Genomic DNA, 18,900 nt, shown 5'->3' on the forward strand with positions numbered 1-18,900 from the left:
AACGCACGATGGTTCGTTGTTTGAATAATTGGGAATTAATATTAACTATTCAGTTTAAGGTGTATTTTTGAAAAAAAAAATGTTTTTGAAGATATGAAACAGAAAAATCTACTAGATTTTTAAACCTTAGCATTTAATAGGTATTTATCCATCGGCATCATCATCATTTCAGCCACCTGTGGCTGTGGACGTCCTGACGTCCACTGCGGAATATAGGCCTCCCCCAATGATTTCCACTTCGCCCGGTTGGTAGCGGCTTGCATCCAGCACCTTCCTGTTACCTTTATGAGGTCGTCGTCCTATTTACCTATACCAAAAAAAAAGTTCCAAGGGATTTTTATTTATGAAGCCTTACCTGACTGCTTTTATAAAAATATCTTTATTTATTAACCATGAAAATTTTATTTTTATTCACTTAATCAAGCACTGATTTGTTGATTGAGACAAAATCGCGAGGATATAAAACTGAATCCTAACGATACGATAAAAAAAACACTTCAAAGAAAATAATAAACCCCCGATACCCTAAGGAAATCCGCTCGGAGTAATAACCGAGGGCGAGGGTGTATTTATAACCAAGATAAAGTCAGTAGTATCGCTTCGGGTAGTTTGCTGGTAAGTGCATAGAGTTTACTATCAAAATACCTAATCTATTATGCCTTATCGCAAAGGCAAGGATATCACATTAATTTTACTAACAATACAATGAGGCTTGTGCCATATGCTAATGCTACTTGTCCCATAAAGGGAGTGATTATCGATTCTGTGTCTATAAAAGAATTGTTTATATTATTAGTTGCTCGCTGATTGCTTCACACTGCCTGAGTTGAAGTTCTTCCCGCTCGTAACGACAAGATCTGTAGAGACCATCAAGTCTTCTTTCTACTCTCTGATACTCCCAAGAGACCAGCCGACAATCTTTGCAACAGTGCATTGTCCGTCGCACTCACTTTTGCTGTAGCCTAGGTGCAGACCACCGACTTTTAGTTGGCCGTTAGTTGGGCCCGATTCTAATTTGTATGAAGAATATCGATACCAAATCGGTGTAATGTGCGCACTTTCATAATACATACCATACTGATTAACAGCCCAACCCAACTATCGGCCAACTAAAAATCGACGGTCTGCGCTTAGGATTATTCCTGCAACAAAACTATCAAACGCGTCTTATTGAATGGATCGCTTCTTCTGCCTCGCCTTATCCTGTTACGCGGGGTTGGCTTTCCCAATCATGCGCCGCCATTTGATTCTATCTTGAAAGTCTTGTTTATAGAGTCCCAACCAATACTTTAATGTCCTTTTGGACATTTGTCAACCAGGTGGTTTGGGGTCCCCACTTTAGGAAAGGTTTAACGAAAAGGCACTTTTTAATCACGTGATCGTCTGGTTATAAAGGCTCTGTCACAACATACATGATCAAAGAACAGGCGAACTACTCACTCTTCCTCCGTTGGGGTATATTTTATAACTCGAGAGAGATATAACGAGAATATTGCTTGACCGAACACTTTGATCTCGAGCACTTATAAAATTTCGGCTCCACTGATATGAGAGATGTTAAGGAATGATTGCGATAGTAAAGGAAAGTATTTCTGTTGCAAATATGATACGCACTGGTTGAGTGTAGGAATTTTATTAATATAGTGAAAAACGCCGTGAAACTCAATATTTATTAGGAAGAGAACGCTGTTTATGATAAGGGAATTCTTCGTTGAATGAATGAATACTTGTACCTTATTTTTTCGTTGAGCTTTTATAGTGTTCATAACTTTGCCTCAATTTATGAAGGAGGTATATTTTACTGTAATATTGTAGCTTGAGAGCTTGATGTGCTATTATGTAAATCATTGACGTTTGTGTTTAAATATCACTACCATATCAAACTGCATACTATCTCTACAAAGCCTTAACATAGGTATAAAACGGTTAACTTTTTCTTGCGACTTTGAACACATTGATTAGATAAAACGTAGTCAAACCAATTAGATCTCTTAGTTCCATTCACTAGTCTATTGGTAAAATATACACCATCATCATTTCAGCCATAGGAAGTCCACTGCTTAAATAGGCCTCCCCCAATGATCGACGGAGGTACTTAATGATAATGACGGTTGGTAGCGGCCTGCATCCAGCGCCTTCCTGCTACCTTTATGAGGTCGTCGGTCCACCTTGTGGGTCCGTAATAAAATACTCTCGCTATTTCATGTAACCTCAAATTGTGTTTCCTGACAAAATCACAATGTTCAATGTATTAAATTTAAAAGCTCTGGTATAACATGAAATTCCAGATTTTTCAAATATTTCCCAGGACGGCACACCTCAGCGGAACACTCCATTACGCCTGCAAGAACTGGAGCTGCCAATACTATAACCTATACGAGTTACTGAGCGAATTTAAATAATGCCCCGTACTTAGGGCTGGCACATACTGTTCTTCTACATACCTTAAAACTCACCTCTTTAATATTCAAAATTGGAGTAAAAATAGTTTTATTATGCTATAAGTGGACAGTTACCTACAGTTTAAAACGTTCTCATAAAATATGAAGTATGAAATATAGTTACGGGTACATATTTTTATTATTGTCACAGCATTCCTTGGGGAGGCCTTTGTCCAGCAGTAGACGTCATTTGGTTGAAACGAACGAACGAACGAGTATAACTTCAGGCACGTCCTATGATGGCATCTCTACTCCATTTTTGAACGCAATTTTACTCATGAAAAAATTACCTTTACCCAAGTTCATGATAACTTTGACACAAATAAAAAAAACTTAACATCCTCTATTTAATATAGTATAGTAATGTGCCATTAACCCTTCATTTCATATTAGTTACACCTTATCACTGTCTAATAAACCTCAACTCAATTGACAGAGCAACATTTTTTCACAACCCTGAATACTAGAATCTGGCAAGTGGGTTCAGTATTGAATTTACATTTCAGGCCGAGCTGGCGCGGCGCCAGCGCTGATGAATTATGGCTTTCATACATTTGTCGCGGGTTTTTTTGGCCCGACCTGCAATTTGACGGGCTGTTTTTGGACGTGTTAGCCTTTTTGGGTGACAGCAGATTTATCGTGACAGCCACGACTGGGTTGAAACAGATCGAGCTGTCGTTTTTGAAACTTTTTAATACAGGGTACGAGGATTTGTTTTTGAGTGTGTATGCATGAGCCTGTGTGTTTTTGTGACGGCTACACTCGCAAGAACTGTCTGTATAATGTGGAGGCAGGTATGAGCACTGTGTTTATTCAGTGTTCGTGTATGATCTTCGTTTGCTACATTAATTTCATAATCTACAGATATTTGTGTCTGTAAGCTTGAAATCATATTGAATATTAGATTGGTTTGAGTTTCCAAAGATTGATACAAGATACAAAATGTGGAAAACACGTAGGTACGAGTAAACTTTAATTTTCGATAGCACGGTTTATGTGTCTTTAGACAACGAAATTACGAGTATGACAATTTTTTTCTTTTTTCTTCTTCCGATTCAGTTTTATCGATATAGAATAAAAGCTAGAAACTAATAAAATTCATAAATTAACCGCCTAAACCAATAAATACGAAAGCAATCGCTAATAATCTCGAGCTACTCTACATCATCATCAGTTAATCCGCCATAACTTCCCGACTTCCGACGCATTAACGGGCTCATAAAACTCCCCATCACTTATGGGGACCGTAAACTCCTTTTATGATGCCCCTCAATGTCTCCCGACCCCTTTTACCAGGGTCTCTAAAAACTGAAATTGTATGGGTCAGCCGAGCATAGTTTATATTTCCAATAGGCAATCACGCCCTGATCAGACGGCCCATAGAGAGAATCCTCCGACTTAAACGAACCCTTAAGGGAGGATCCTGGGTGTTGGGAGACAGCGATTCTTGACACGCAATTTTGATCTCAATGTAAATTTTGCTCGTACACTTTTGAGATCATTTTGGCAAATTGGATATTGGATAGGTTCTAGAGTTTTGGCAGTCTTCTGAAGTGACAATCGGTTGGATCCGATCCGAATTTCAACGAATGGGTTTGGAAATAAGTACTGATGAGAATCGAGTTATTCTCGACTGCATAGAACGGATTTCGAGTGCATTGTGCAAGATGTAATACAAATAAGTGGTACTGGCATAGTAACTACTAAGGCTGGGTTGCACCATCTTACTTTAACTTTGACAAACGTCAAGAAACTGTCAAACTCCATACAAAAAACACCAGTTATCGTATAGTTACGGTCAAAGTTAGGTGGTGCAACTCAGCCTAAGTAAACTGTGGTATTACGGCTTTCTACGGCTTCAGCTACATTTTCTTTGAAATGAGTAGGATTCATTTAATAATGTGTATTATTATTATACTTTCATCGCTAAGTAAACGTAAAAGTTTCCTTATTAAAAGGGTTTTTTGTTGGAGGAGATTTTTAACTACGGAACCCTACACTGCGCGCACGACACGCACTTGATTATTTGTACATAATCGTAATGTTGAACCAAAACATCTTTACATTGCTTAAGACAAAGTCACTACGTTTATGCAACAGATTTTGATCCGGTTTTCATGTTCAAATTCAAAGTAAGTATAATAAATACATTTCATTCTTCCAAAGCCTGGACGAGTCGAGTTGGAAACAAAATAAAATCCTGAGTCTACAAAAATCTGACCCTGTAAGTAAATAACCAGTCACGTACCACTACTCTTAAGCTAATGAAATCTGACCTTACTTCTCATTGAATATGAAATCAGTACAGGGTCGAAATGAATACAGCATTTTAACCCGATAGGATGACCCAAGGTCAGCTACAAGTCAAATACGAGCACCGAGCTCGGAATGGGTAAAATGACGTCATAATAATATATTAAGCTCCATCTTGTTTGGGTGTACTTTCTGGGATTGCCATGATGAAAATGCTTTGGATTGAATCCTAGAATAGAGATACCTATTTTGGTTTCAGTTAGCTAAAACGATACATAAAGTTTGGTTTGTTTCAATTGTTTTGTTTTCATATCACTTCATCATAACTAAGAGTTATATAGAATATTGTGTCCTCTACTAAATATATCGCACATTAGAAAACCTCAAGCTTTCTTATTACCCAAAATACAATAATAAAAATGCTAGAAAATTACAATATTCCAGCTTAGAAACAGACGCTTGAATTATTGTAGGGATTGAATGTTATTAAATAATGTAACTAAATGGAACCATTAGATCTCATACTTACCATCGAATAAAATTGCGTATAATTGGCAAACTAAGTTCCAAATTGAAAAATCTAACAAACCCAGTTTCTCCGCGCAATTTAGCGTTGTATAGACGCAGTCTTACACCTTCTTTAATGAACTTGACTAAATAAACTGATTTATACGTTTCCAAAGCCACCCTAATATCAGTAATGGCCGACCTAGGCTTTTAACAAGATAATCTATCTTAACCCTTCGCTGCAGGGGTCTCGGTCTCGATACAATATATCTGGCTTATATTTTAGGACGAATTTATAAGGGTTCAGTGTAGATAGCTCGTATCTACGATATTAGTTACTGCGTCTTCGTTCGGTCCGCCGTAAATAATGTTCCCCACTTTATTTCTATTACCGACTATAAATTGCTTGAGAAAGAATGATTTGGATAAAATATCTGCTTTTGGTTCTGGAGGGTGTATTGATAATTTTGTTAATGGTGGGGGTGAGGGTAAGAGATGGTGGTGCTTTATAACCTGACCTCTTCTTGACACTATGATTGGATATGGTTCTTCTTCTATCGTGTGGGTTGTGATAATGACGTCACAGCCCTAGTGTCTGTTAGACTTAATGAACTACCATAAGCGTCTGACGTAGCTCAATTGGATCCGAGACGGTTTGATATTATTATGTCCTCTGAAGCAATCAATTTTCTTACTAGCTTTTGCACGCGGCTTTGCCCGCATAAGTTTCGGTCTGTCACAGACATTTTTATCACGTGCGTGTGTATCCGTTGCAAACTGCGATAAAAACTAATCTCAGTTTTCCAAAACCGGGATAAAAATTAGGCATAGCTTTTCCCCGAGTCTCTAACTACTTAAATGTCTTTCCATAGTATAAGCACGAAAGAGTACCTAACAAATATCTATCCATGTATGTATACTATCCCCACAAACTTTTACATTTATAATATTAGTAGGAGGTAGGATAGGATTAGAATACCTCAGGTTAATTCAAGCCTGCATAATAATATCCTAATCAAACTGGGAAAAAAAACAAAAAACATAATGATTTAACACACGTATGCTCCATCTGAGAATCGAACCCAGAACCTTCAAGTTCTTCTCTATCTGAAAAATGTTTAAGAACCGATTAAACTGGATAGCTTTTTATTTCGTCTCTATCACATCTTCAAAACAAAATTGTAAATAAAGAAATGTTTAGGGATGACAAGAAACCAAATGAATGTATGCTTCGAAGGTATTGTCCCATTTGACGAGAGTGACACTTCAATTTGATCGTATAGGCGTATATGCGCGTATAAATTGCTATATTGTTATAAGTTCACATTTACGGCGTACTTGTGGCGACGCCTGAAAGGGATTTGAAGGGTAGTACTTCAAGTTACAAGCTGATTTTTAATTGTACCTACTTCAAATTATTTTTAATAATGTTGGTTATTCCATTTTTGGAACTGAAATCTACACACTAACTGTCCCGACTTAAAATGTCATTATCAATTAGGAATGAGTTTCATTATTTATATAAAAAAAAAACAGTAACACGCTATGTACCTATCAAGTATCAACCTACCATAAAGGTAGCAAGAAGGCGCTGGATGCAGGCCGCTGCCAACCGGCCATTTTGGAAATCATTGGGGGAGGCCTATGTTCAGCAGTGGACATCCTGTGGCTGAAATGATGATGATGATGATACCACATTGGAGCTCAAACAAATATGCATGGTATTTAATGTAGTAGAAACAAAAGAAGAGACATCTGGTTTTCACTTCTGCAACTCGTAGTCAGGATCTATCTGTAGCTTGATCGTCAATAAAGAAAAAAAAAAAAAATAAGCCAACAGTGAAGGCTAAGTTTGTCCCCAAAACTATTTTAATGTTAGTGACCATGAAAGTTTAAAACAATACTTCGTCTCCAAAGTTTTTAAATTACTGCAATAATGGCTTTTTTATACGGACCAAGATAGAGCGCGCCAAAACACTTGTAGTAACCTACCCAATTACCCATCCCGCTCCTGCTACACCTTGTCCCACCCGTGTCGTCGGCCCAGGTGAAACAATGTCTAAAGTTTTATACCCTCGTCGGACTGAAAATGTCATGTTCATTTTTATGACCACCCGCCCGTTAACGGTACGAAATAACGTTAAATTAATAACAATAAATTCCAAATTGAAGAATTGTTTTCTTCGAGCGTAACATTTAGGCGAGAAATGAGAATTTTTAGTTCTGTTTTCTTCGAGCGTAAAAATTTTGGAAAACGAAATAATATTCTTCGTACGTACGTATACGTCGCTTCTGTTGAACGACTTGTCGTTCATGGGAAGGTTGAGGGCACAAGAGCGCGCGGTAAGTCGCCCATGCGCTGGACTGACCAGGTCAAAACCGCACTCCACGAGTGCACAAGAAAGGCTGCAGTGTGGGAGGAATGGCGACGGATTGTGAGGCTTGCCACCGAGCCGAGTGTGACGACCACAACCGCGCTGGCAAGAGCGTAGCGACGAGGAAGAAAAAATAATATTAGCTTTGTCAATGCGAATTATTTAGGTCTTAAAATATCTTCGGTAATGTTTATTGTTTGGGAACATGGAAATGATAGAATACGGTTTTGTGAACAGTTCATTTATTGAAACAAAAATTAAAGCTCAACATCATGCCTTTAATTTCAAAACAAAAACAATGTGAACAATAAATAAGACTTAATTAATTGACTTTGACGGGGGTTCGTATCTGGTTACCAAAGGTCAGTTACGAACGTGGATTAAAGTAGTTCATAGTTTTTCTACAAAATACCTAGATATATGAAATCATGTAAAATAATTAAGCGTTTGACAGCTAATCAACAAATGACCTAGTTAGTTTCCCACCCATTTTCCTCTGTGACGTAGGCTACTATTCTCGGGTATTTACCAGGTACGGGTTTACATGTATTTGTATGATACATTAAAATTTTTGATCGAAAATAGGTATCGTATAGTAGATATTATTTTTCTTCTTCAGGTAGTACCGCGCTCTATGCGTGGTCTTTTCTGTGCGGCCGGGGAACACTGGGATGATAGGGCCATAGTTTTTAGATGCTGTGAAAATAAAATTAAAATTCATCATCATCATCATTTCAGCCACAGGACGTCCACTGCTGAACATAGGCCTCCCCCAATGACTTCCACATCGCATGGTTGGTAGCGGCCTGCATCCAGCGCCTTCCTGCTATCATTATCAGGTCGTCGGTCCACCTTGTGGGTGGACGTCCCACGCTGCCTTTTTTTCGGTACGTGGCCTCCATTCCAGAACCTTGCTGCCCCATCGGCCGTCAGTTCTGCGTACTATGTGCCCTGCCCACTGCCACTTCAGCTTGCTGATCCGTCAGGCTATGTCAGCGACTTTAGTTCGTTTGCGGATCTCCTCATTTCTGATTCGATCTCGTAAAGAGACACCGAGCATAGCCCTCTCCATTCCATCCATAAATTAAAATTATTTACCTGAATGCACAGGTAAGTATCTGCTACATGTTAGTCAGAAGTTTAAGGGGAAGTATAATTCCCAGCATTATTTTCTTTAGTTATAAGAACTCATATGACCGACGATCTGGTGCAGGTCACGGGAAACACCTGGATGCGGGCTGCGCAGGGCCAGACATTGTGGAAATCCTTGCGACAGGCCTTTATCCAGCAGTGGACGTCATTCGGCTGAAACGAACGAACTCTCAGGACGCCTGACCTGCTGTACTGTAATAATAAAACGCAGATAAAAAACATACACCAAGACTGGAATGATGAATTTCCAACCTCTCCTGAAAAAGTTATTGAAATTGCCTATATTTGCTATAACGTTACCTTCTATTGAAAGAGGGCCTCTCCTGTCCAGCTCCCAATCAGGTTGTTTGGGCTGTATGATGGGTATGATAGGGCGCACCCTTTTCATTATTTCCATTATAGGTCGCTCCGTGCTTGTCTCTGGAATTTCTGGAATGAAATCGAGATGGTAAAATAATAGGTAAAGTCTTTAAGTACCTATAATGATTACATTTTTCTGAATTTGATAAAAGAAAACCGTGAGAAGGAATGGTGCCGGTGCCGAAAGAAAGAAAGACTCATAACTGTACATTGAAAGATATAGCTTTGAAAGTAAATTAAAAGATAATGTGTATAGCTGATTCAGTAGACTTGTAGAGAAAGACGACCTCGGCAAACATTATATTCTTTGCACCAAGACTAAGGCTGGGTTGCATCATCTTACTTTACGTCAAACTTACGTCAAAAATATGTCAAACTCCATGCAAAAACACCTGTTTTCATTACAGTTACCGCTAAAGTTAGATGGTGCAACTCAATCTAAGCAACTTTTTTGTGTATAAAAAAGTAAGGATCCACCCAAAAAAAAACAACGCTTTCGTATTAGGTCTTTCAGAATACGTGAAAATTTTGCAAGTCCGCAACTTTTTTTTTCATCATCATCATCAGACCATTTAGTCTTCACTGCTGAAGGATAACCCTCGTAATTTTCCAGAGGCAAATGGAGGATTTGACCTGCACTCTGGCTAAAAGGTTTGGGGAGGGATTAGTTACAGATACTCAATTTAAAAGTTAAACATACCAGAATCAAACATACTGATGGTAGATGCAGTCGAAGTATCAGTTATTACGATATACCTCTGCCTTTGCCTCGATGGCCCAATAGGCACTTCAAGATGCTGTTGTAAAATGCTCCAAGTGTTTTCAAATGCGTTCTGAAAGTTACAATAATGATATTTTCGAGTGTAGTGTGGCCGGTTTTGTGGACTTGACCTGTTATTGTCAGTTGTCTTTTAGAGTTTTAGAGAACTAAAGTAATTTATAGATTTTGTGAGTAATAAAAAGTTCCCTCTCGGTAATTTCCGGAACCATAGTATCTGATTTTAAAAAGGTTTTTTAAAGACACATTATTCAAGATAGGCAAAGGTTTGAAAAGTAATATCAATTTCTACTCAAGATAGATATTTTAACTCAAGACAGAGTTTATTTAACTCGAGCAAAGCCGGGGCATGCACTAGTAGAGTGATAAATGAAATCCAGAAGTTTTGTAATCTTTAATTATTTTAATCTATTTTTAGGAGTTAATCCCAAAGTGAGAAAAATAGTGTTCAAAACCAAATCGTGCCAAAACCAACACACACTTGACCCAACATAAATAAATTCCTACCATAGTAAATACCTCTGGAATGAAATACCTCGTTGTATTCGAGATTTAAAATGAACTGAAATGATCAAAAAATCAGTATACATAATAATGTAAAATAATAAGCAGTAAATTCCCATATAATGTTAAATTGTGTAAAAATACTCTTGCATATTGTAAATCAAATAATGTGTTGTTTTAAATTACTTGTAATGCCAAAAACAATAATTAAATGTGCAGGCAAATTAAAAATATTAATCACCTGTAATTTGGTTGGTAAATTTTCCATAAAATTCAGGAACGATCCAAAAGCTGTGTCCACTGTCCATAATACTTGTATGATGTAAATTAATGTTAGATAATTTGACCTCATGACAATGATGCAGTTATGTGACATAACCATCCAGTTCCAATGTTGATGTGTCATCAAATGATGATCGGCACAGCTAGATCGTTGCTTGTTTAAGTTTAATAGTTTGGGAAAATTCCCCGGACTGTCAAGCTCAAAAGTGTTCATGAATACGTGTATCACTTTGCAAGGGCCTCTTTTCTCTTCATTGGAAAATTGTTATTGGTTTATAATAAGTATTGTATTTTAAAAGTGGCTTTCTTCTTTCCAATTAATTTTGCTTCTCTCTCGCCCATTCTTGAAAGTCGTGATTTTGATTTGTTTTATTTTAAGGGACGTGGAATTAAGACGATTTTAACCCATTTAGCCCTACCGTACCCTATGTGGTACGGTATCTTTTTGAAAATATTTCGAAGTACCAAACTATTGTTAATTTGTAAAAATGATTGTGACGGTAAGCTTAAAGTGATTATTTTTACATAAAAATATTTTAAAATATGTTTTAACAAGTGGTTTCGGAAATATTTATGAAATTCCTCGACAGAAAACCAAAAAAATATTTACAATGTATTTAAGAAGGTATAATTTCTTATTACTCATGGTAAATTATGTTATTTATCAATTTTATTTAAAAAAAAATAGAGTACAATAGATATCATGACTACAAAAAAAATATTATTCAGATTATTTTTATACGGTTTATTCCAGTCTAAAATAGGTGTACCGTATAAGGTACAGTAGGTCTATGCATGAGCAAATCATGCGAAAAAATATAATTAAAATTTATTATTTTTATTTGTTTTAGGCTATTGATGCTTCAATATATTGTCACAACTCATGAAAAATTTGATAATTTCAGCAAACATAAAGCAGTCTTGGTATTTTTCTACTGCTGTCTTATCAGATGACCGCTAATGATGATCAGATTGACGAAGATTTAGGCGATAAAGATAGTGTCAATGTAAATAATAACCCTCAGAGTTTTCTTCGATGGATTTGCTAAATTTCCATCAACGTGTTGCTAAATGCGATTATGGATAGCACTAAACGTAACAAATCAGAAGAAGCCAGGTCTTCTTCAGCTATCCTCACTAACTTAGGAGAAAGTAGGAAAAAAGAACCAAATGTGGTTAGTATCACAGAAAACGTCTTACAAGATATGCCAAGTGTGATACTAGTGATCATGTGATTTTATTTTTATTTTATATCACACAAAAATAAATAAAAATCTTCTTTGAACAACGACTATGTTTTGCTTGCTTATAGACCTACTGTACCCTATATGGTACGGGCTCCCCACGACCCCCTATTTATGGATTATTTTTTTAAATATTTTTTTCATGATTTTTAGGCTTCCCTTTGTAAGTTTTTTCTGAAAAAACGATATTTATTTACAAAAATAATTATCGGTCTAAATGGGTTAAACTATAATTAAGAAGGAAGTACTTGCCCCTAGAAATGATTGAACTATATAGAAGGTTAACGTGGAGCATTTAAAAAAAAAAAGAAAACTTTCTATTAAAACCATTGACCTAAAAACCATTGAGTTACTGATAAAGTTATTTATACATACAATCTACATACGAGTATAATAATCATTCAAAAGAGCGGAAAAATAATTGGGCAAGAACGAACAAGGAAACAGAATTGTGTACCTCCTTCAATGCATTCAAGAGGCTTAGGTTGCTTGGAGATCAAGTTAGCTCATTATAAACTTGCATGGGGGAAAACCAAAACAGGGTGAAAATTTCCTTACGTGCACATTATTTCTTCGAAAATGTTTGAATTAATCTGAATAACTGGGTATGAGAAATTTGTATATTCCATTTTCTAAAAGGCATATTAAGCCTTTAGTCTGAACTTCTGAAGGCCCATATCTAAGACTTGAGGCTCTTGAATCAGGCCTTAGGAGTGCAATTGTTTTATAGCCACACGAAAGGAAAGATAAAGTAACGAAAAATTACGCCTATTATTATTTTATCTTAAAGTAAACACTGTAAACAACTTGGCTCACTAACCAAATGCCATTGACATTTTGGAATTTAACAAAAATTTTCAAAAGTCTAATCTATTTAAACACTAAAATGTATGTACCACAAACATGTATTACTTTACCAGCATGCACTTTTATAACAAACATAAATCAGAAGCTAGAAGATTGAATAAAAATACGAGTGTAAAATATACTTTCAACTTAACGCTTTTGTTCTTACCAGTACAATTGTCAATGTTGTCGATTTATTAATAATATTTCTCTATTTGGCCCTACTAACATAATACGTAGCGTGGGAACCGATGCACTATGCACTGCGTTGCGCATCTGAAAGGATCGGCTAATTCGAACCTTACGTGCATCACTAGTTTATGAAAGAGTTTAATGTTACAAAATAACGTTTCATTTTTCATTAAAGTGACATACAGGATGTTTGGCGGAAGGTTAGACAAACTTCGTAGTAGCCCACTTAGGGTCAAATGGGCGAACTTGTATTCTTAAAATAACCTAACCTATACACCCACGATGTTTGTCTAACATTCCGCAAAACACCCTGTATAATGTTGATAGCACTAGTTAACTCCGTGATCAGATCACTCCATTACCATTGTAGTACAATGAACCCAAAGATAATGCGAACAGCTAGGGACTGGAATACCTGCTGCTGTCTTTCCCGAAGACTATAATCCGGGCCTTTTCAAGGCGAAAGTGAATAGGCATTTACTGGGCAGATATTATATTATGTACCATCCTAGACTGCATCCCACTTATGTAATACCTGGTGCAATTGTGGTTAAATACCTGCCTTGTTATGCATAAAAAAAGATAGCGTTCTGATAGAGTTTTCATGTTTCGGCTTTACAGTAGAGCCGGTCTCCAATTTTAATTTTAGTGCCTTTATTCTTGTATTTGAAATAAAATTTCGGATTCAATTTTTTAAATTGGTTTCAAAAACGTGTCTTGTTACAAAAATGAATCTTTTAGCTGTATTGTAGCTGTACTACAAAACTTGACAAAATTTATCTGGAAAGCCGTCTAGTGTATTAGGAAAGGCTGAAAAAATTATGGTGGATAAATAAAAACAATAATGTCTTATAGTAATAGTTTATTAAAGTCTCAAATAAATAATAGGACGCCGAATTGTTCGTTTTCCTGCACGTCAGTCAGCTTACTTTCTGTGCTCGTGAGGAGAGCTTCGAAATCTGGGGACAAAACAAAATTTTTAGTTAGCTAGATAGATCCTTAAAAACGAGCAAACTAAGCCCATTATATGAAATGCAACTAAACCATGAATCTTTACTCAATTAATATAGTTACATGATAAAATTAAATATAAGACTCTACTCATAGTATAATCAAGTACAATCTCCAAAAATAAACAATCAAGAATCTTGAGGTAAGTAACTACAACGTAAAATGTTGTTACCCTTTTTTTTTTTAAAAATAGGTTATCTTATTAGTATAGTTCTTGCAACTCACGTACCCGAGTGAGCTTTACTTGTGTACTTGTGTGTGTACGTGTAGATTCACATAACGATAGTGTAATTTTTGAAAAAAATACACAGTAGCGAGCCATCACACATGTAAAGCTTACTCGCCTTCGTGAATCGTATGTGTTGCCCGAGCGCACTTTGTATGTAGATTGTCTTCTGCCCCTATCTATATTGTGGTATAACCTAGTTAGTTGGCGTTAATAAGATACAAGATAGTCATAATTGGGATCTAATGTGCAATAACGTATCATATTCACGGCTACAATGTTCAGGATATCAAATTACAGGATACTACTCGTATAGCGAACTGTGGAAATAGGAGAGTCTGAGTTTGTGTACATCTGGAAGCTTTTTTATTTGTTAAACTGGTAACAGAAATATGTAATTTTAACTTTTAGAGGAAGTAGGGCAATTTATTGTCTATTATGAGGCGGTTAAGTTAAAATTGTTGTATCAAATGTGAAACAACATTGTGCATCAATAAAACACCTATTTCTAGGTAGACAGTTCCAATAGGAAAAATGCACCACAACCACACACATAATATGGGGAAAAGCTCGTGAGTTCAAGTACCATCCGAGTCCATAAATTTTCTAAAATTTCAAAGCATGTTTCTGTAAAATTTTAGATCATGTTGTATCAAAAATTATGTACCGAGATTAATGCAACGATAGTGTAAAATAAAACACACCTCCATCATTATCCTTATCACTCCTGAGTAACTTCACGAAATGGGGTCTCTGCATCTGCTTCCAGTCTTCCAGCGTCTTCCAAATCGGCTCTGGAAGGTATGGCACCTTCACCTTGCCATCACCTGGCATCGTCACCGGTTCATTGTTCTCAGTGAATGCTATCCTTCTAATTTCAGGAGGCATTTCGATTGATACTGCCCGGTTGGGCGAGGAGTGGGCTTTGCCAGCGTAGGGTATGATCAGTTCGGTGGGCGTTGGTTTGATGATTGTCGTTGGAGGCACTACCGTTGGTGGTACTAGTGTTGTATCCATGCTGAAGATTGGCGAGGGGTCTGGTGTAGTGGTGGTGGTTTTGCGTCCTGGAAATAATAATTAATAATAATCAATCAGTTATTATATCAATATTTTTTTCAGCACCATGTAATAATGGGTGTAGCAGTAAAAAATTCAGTCCTTCTTCAAGTTCGTAATCTGATAAATGTACCATCATTAATAAAATTAGTGTTTTTTCATGAGTTTACATTACAAGTAGTCGTATGACAAATTCAATTGCACCCCTAGCGGATACTTGAGGAACTAGAATGTTTCATAGATCTTCATCTTTTTACGCACGAAACGCAAACTCATGGTAAAGCTACAGTGTACGTAGCTGAAAGAGTAGTAAATGTAGCGCATGGAATATATAATACTTTATAAACAACATTAAGAAGTCGAGTAAAACTTTATTATAAACTTACTTCCAATGGACCCCAACCTCCTCGGCCTGACAGGCTTCTTGATGGCAACAATCATCCTGTGCCAGGCTGAGCTTATCGAGTCCTGGAACACAGTTGTTAAGTTGACAGTAACCCTAAATTTCTGGAATTTACCAAAAAAAATCTTGTAAATATACTGACAGATTTTGATATTAAGTGCGAGTTTGTTGATGCTTACATTTCGCCGTATATGTATTCCAGAGAATTTATTATTTATTTTGTCCATCCATTTTTCTATCTATTTTGCAATTTGAATACAACTATTTCTCTCAAATCTATACTGCTAAGATTTTATTTGAAAAACCAAATACAGTAATACTACTGTCACAACGTAGAGTCCTGACCACTAATATGTAATGTACCTACATAATATTTATTTCATGGCGCACAAAATCGTAAAATATCTAAAACTAATTATTAAAATAAGTAGGAATGACTTCCTACAAAAACTTTTATCACCTTTTTCGTTCTAAAAGGAGTTCTCCCATTCAAAATTTGAGACTCCTAGCACTTGTAGTTTCTGAGATTTGGTCATGAGTCAGTCAGTCAGTCAGTGACCCTTTCGCTTTTATAAATATAGATAGATGGAAAACTTATTACAAACAATCAAGTAAGCCTACTTTCTTACACTTCGTTTCTAATCAAACAATAGGTATTAGAATCAATGTATGTAGTTGTATTATTAGAATTTCTCTAGTCATTTCATGTTTAAAAACTTATCACTGGCTAGACTGGACACAGGTGTTACTAATCATAACTGTGTATAAAAAATCATACCTAATCTTACACACACAGTTATGGTACACATATTAATGATGCACACAGCCTATATTGATAAGTTTTCTAATTTTAACCAGTGTTGTACAAGTTATCACAAAACTCTATTATGTAAAACTTGCAACAAAAGAACGTTCGAACGAACGAGGCGTTGTTTGTTGTACTATGTTCTAAAAATAATAAGCTCATAACATCATTTTTTCAGCGTTGTTACTACAAATGACATTGATGTATTTATCACAATGTTGCATTACTTTCTTAGAACATTCATTTTCATTTTAGCCATAAAACTCCGATTACTTTTCAATCAACTGTAAAATCAATAAATTAAGTTGGTTCGTCAACTAAGTAACTAAACAAGTAAAATAGGTTCCTAAACACAATTATTCATAAGAGAAACGTGCTATAATCTCTAAAACAGCGATTTTTTTTAATAGCCCCAAACTAAGCAAAGCTTGTACTAAGAGTACTAGACAACGGTTATAAACATTGTAAACAAAACAAGTGCAGCATTTTCCCTTCCAAAAAAAAAAGATCCAAAATTGTACCTATGTGAATCGTGCCATCTGTCTTTTACATAGACTTTCACTTATCCATCGACTTACACCCCTAAAACCATTAAAAGTAAAAACTCACCCAGCCACTATTGAAAAAGTCGTTAACAGACATACTGTACACTGTATCCGAAAAATATATTACCACAACACACATCACTAAAACCTTCATGATGGCACCCAGAACTTTTTTATTTATGTTTTTTTTTTTGTGAAATCACGCAAAGAAATATATTTTTTACAGTTTTTTCTTATTTGTAAATGGTCAGTGCAGAGCTTTTTAGTGAAATCATGTTATTTTTCCTTGTTTTATAAGACTTGGGAATATTTTCGTGGGAGACACAGGAAGGAAGCGACCGAGTCGTATTGTAACAATGACTCAATTGAAGGCTGATTCTTACTATACCATAAATATTATGCGTTGCGGGCGTGTTGACATTTGAATTGAATAAGTCGATTCTGTTTATATTTCTACATAACTTTCAATATAAGTTGACGACGTCCTAGTAGCCTAGTCTAGCACCTAACGTTGGCCTTTCTTATTTATTTTATTCGAAGACAAATATTTTTCTAATAAAATCCGAGAATACGACAAGTGTGTTATGAATTTTTAGCGTAACTCGTGCTAAATCTTTATATTGTCTTCTTCGTCATAGGATAAAATACTATAGAATATGTTTTCATTTTTAAATTAAATTGTTTTAGTGTAGCTTATTTTCTGCTTTGAAGCCCAAACTTGTAAAGTTGTTTTTTTTTACAAAACTACGTAAGAGATGACTCAGGTAGAAAATGGCAATCGCCGGGAGGGACTGTGGTAGTGAAGGCTTTGTCCGGAATCCCACAGTTCCTTCCCACTTAAGGCGAATGACGGAGCACGGGGTCTTTTTAGTGGGTATGCCTTTGTCCTTCTGACTTGGTGAGCCCCACATAACCTACCCTGTCCCCGCAGGGTAGATATGCAATTCAATGCATCTTTTCCCCGAAAAAAAAAGGCTGAAAAAGAGAAACATCAGGCCTCTATAATTCTCTGGCCAAGGCGTAGAGAGAGAGTGTAAGCCTATGATCTGAGGTGTAAGCCAATCCTCCATTTGCCTCGTGGTGGGTGGGGGATTCGAAAAGGCCATGCCCTGTTATCCTGTAGTAGATACAAAAACACCTAATGTTGGCATTACTATGATATTCAATAACGAATATATTATATTTTATGTACACATTTGTTTCTGCTTTTAACTGCTCGTATTTTAATCGAACTGTACCTCATTGCTTTTTAACACAATATCCTTAGTGAATAGCTATCGAGCCATCATTAAAAGTGAGTTGAGCCGTATCGCTTCATTACTCAGCCGCCCACAAGTAGAAAGGCATCATTAATTAACTGTCATTAAAAATAACGAGTGAATTATTCGTGGAGGACAATGGTATTGTTCGTGGCCGTTCGATATGATTGATAAAATGGTTTATTGGTGAAAATGAACTATAAATACTTTCTCGATAATTTGTATATCTTTGTCGGTACTTGTATCGTTATTTTCCCTAGTTGTAATACTATTGATAATCCTATTATTTTTATGGTTATGGTCAAGGGCAACAGTTCACGTTGGACCATTAAAATAATGTAAACCTCCTTCGGTCTGTAGAGTCTGCCTTATCAATTGAGTTCTCAAAGTTATAAATGTCTGAAACTACTTTATATCAAATAAAAACAAAACTTTTTCTAAATAAACCAAAGTCTGTTATCTGGATTGTTGTACCATGATTTCTGTTAACTTTACAACAGACTTGTGTAACAACAATTTATGGAATATAAATCCGACGTTCAAAAGGCACGGTAAGCCTTAAAATAATAAGTTTTTAAAAACAAAAAAATAGTTTTTCCATTGTGTCTAGTTTTTCGACACATAAGGGATTAAGCCATGTCTTCTAAAGCAGCTCTTGAAG

The 18,900-nt window shown here is 36.1% G+C and overlaps 1 protein-coding gene across 2 annotated transcripts; it reads right to left on the reverse strand.

Moving 5' to 3' along the window:
- Nucleotides 1–13,794: 13,794 nt before the first annotated feature.
- On the reverse strand, nt 13,795–17,129 carry LOC114350729 (uncharacterized). 2 transcript variants are annotated; one of them, XM_028301636.1, is made up of 4 exons: nt 17,045–17,129; nt 15,614–15,695; nt 14,876–15,235; nt 13,795–13,893 (listed from the first exon to the last, which is right to left on the reverse strand). In XM_028301636.1, exons 1-4 carry the CDS (start codon nt 17,117–17,119, stop codon nt 13,808–13,810), a joined length of 603 nt encoding a protein of 200 aa, XP_028157437.1. In that variant the 5' UTR covers nt 17,120–17,129; the 3' UTR covers nt 13,795–13,807. The 2 variants fall into 2 exon arrangements, with proteins under 2 accessions (XP_028157437.1, XP_028157436.1); XM_028301635.1 differs by having other exon boundaries at nt 15,614–15,734.
- Nucleotides 17,130–18,900: the final 1,771 nt, after the last annotated feature.

This window comes from Ostrinia furnacalis, unplaced genomic scaffold, assembly GCF_004193835.3.
Source record: "Ostrinia furnacalis isolate ACB-3 unplaced genomic scaffold, ASM419383v2 OfSCF0954, whole genome shotgun sequence".
Classification (NCBI taxonomy): Eukaryota; Metazoa; Arthropoda; class Insecta; order Lepidoptera; family Crambidae; genus Ostrinia; species Ostrinia furnacalis.

Coding starts and splice junctions, on each gene's coding strand:
- LOC114350729 (XM_028301635.1), bottom strand. CDS start 17,119: ATGTGTGTTGTGGTAATATATTTTTCGGATACAGTGTACAGTATGTCT. Junction 15,236..15,613: donor GAGGTTGGGGTCCATTGGAA/GTAAGTTTATAA, acceptor TATTATTTCCAG/GACGCAAAACCACCACCACT. Junction 13,894..14,875: donor TGATAAGGATAATGATGGAG/GTGTGTTTTATT, acceptor TTTTGTCCCCAG/ATTTCGAAGCTCTCCTCACG.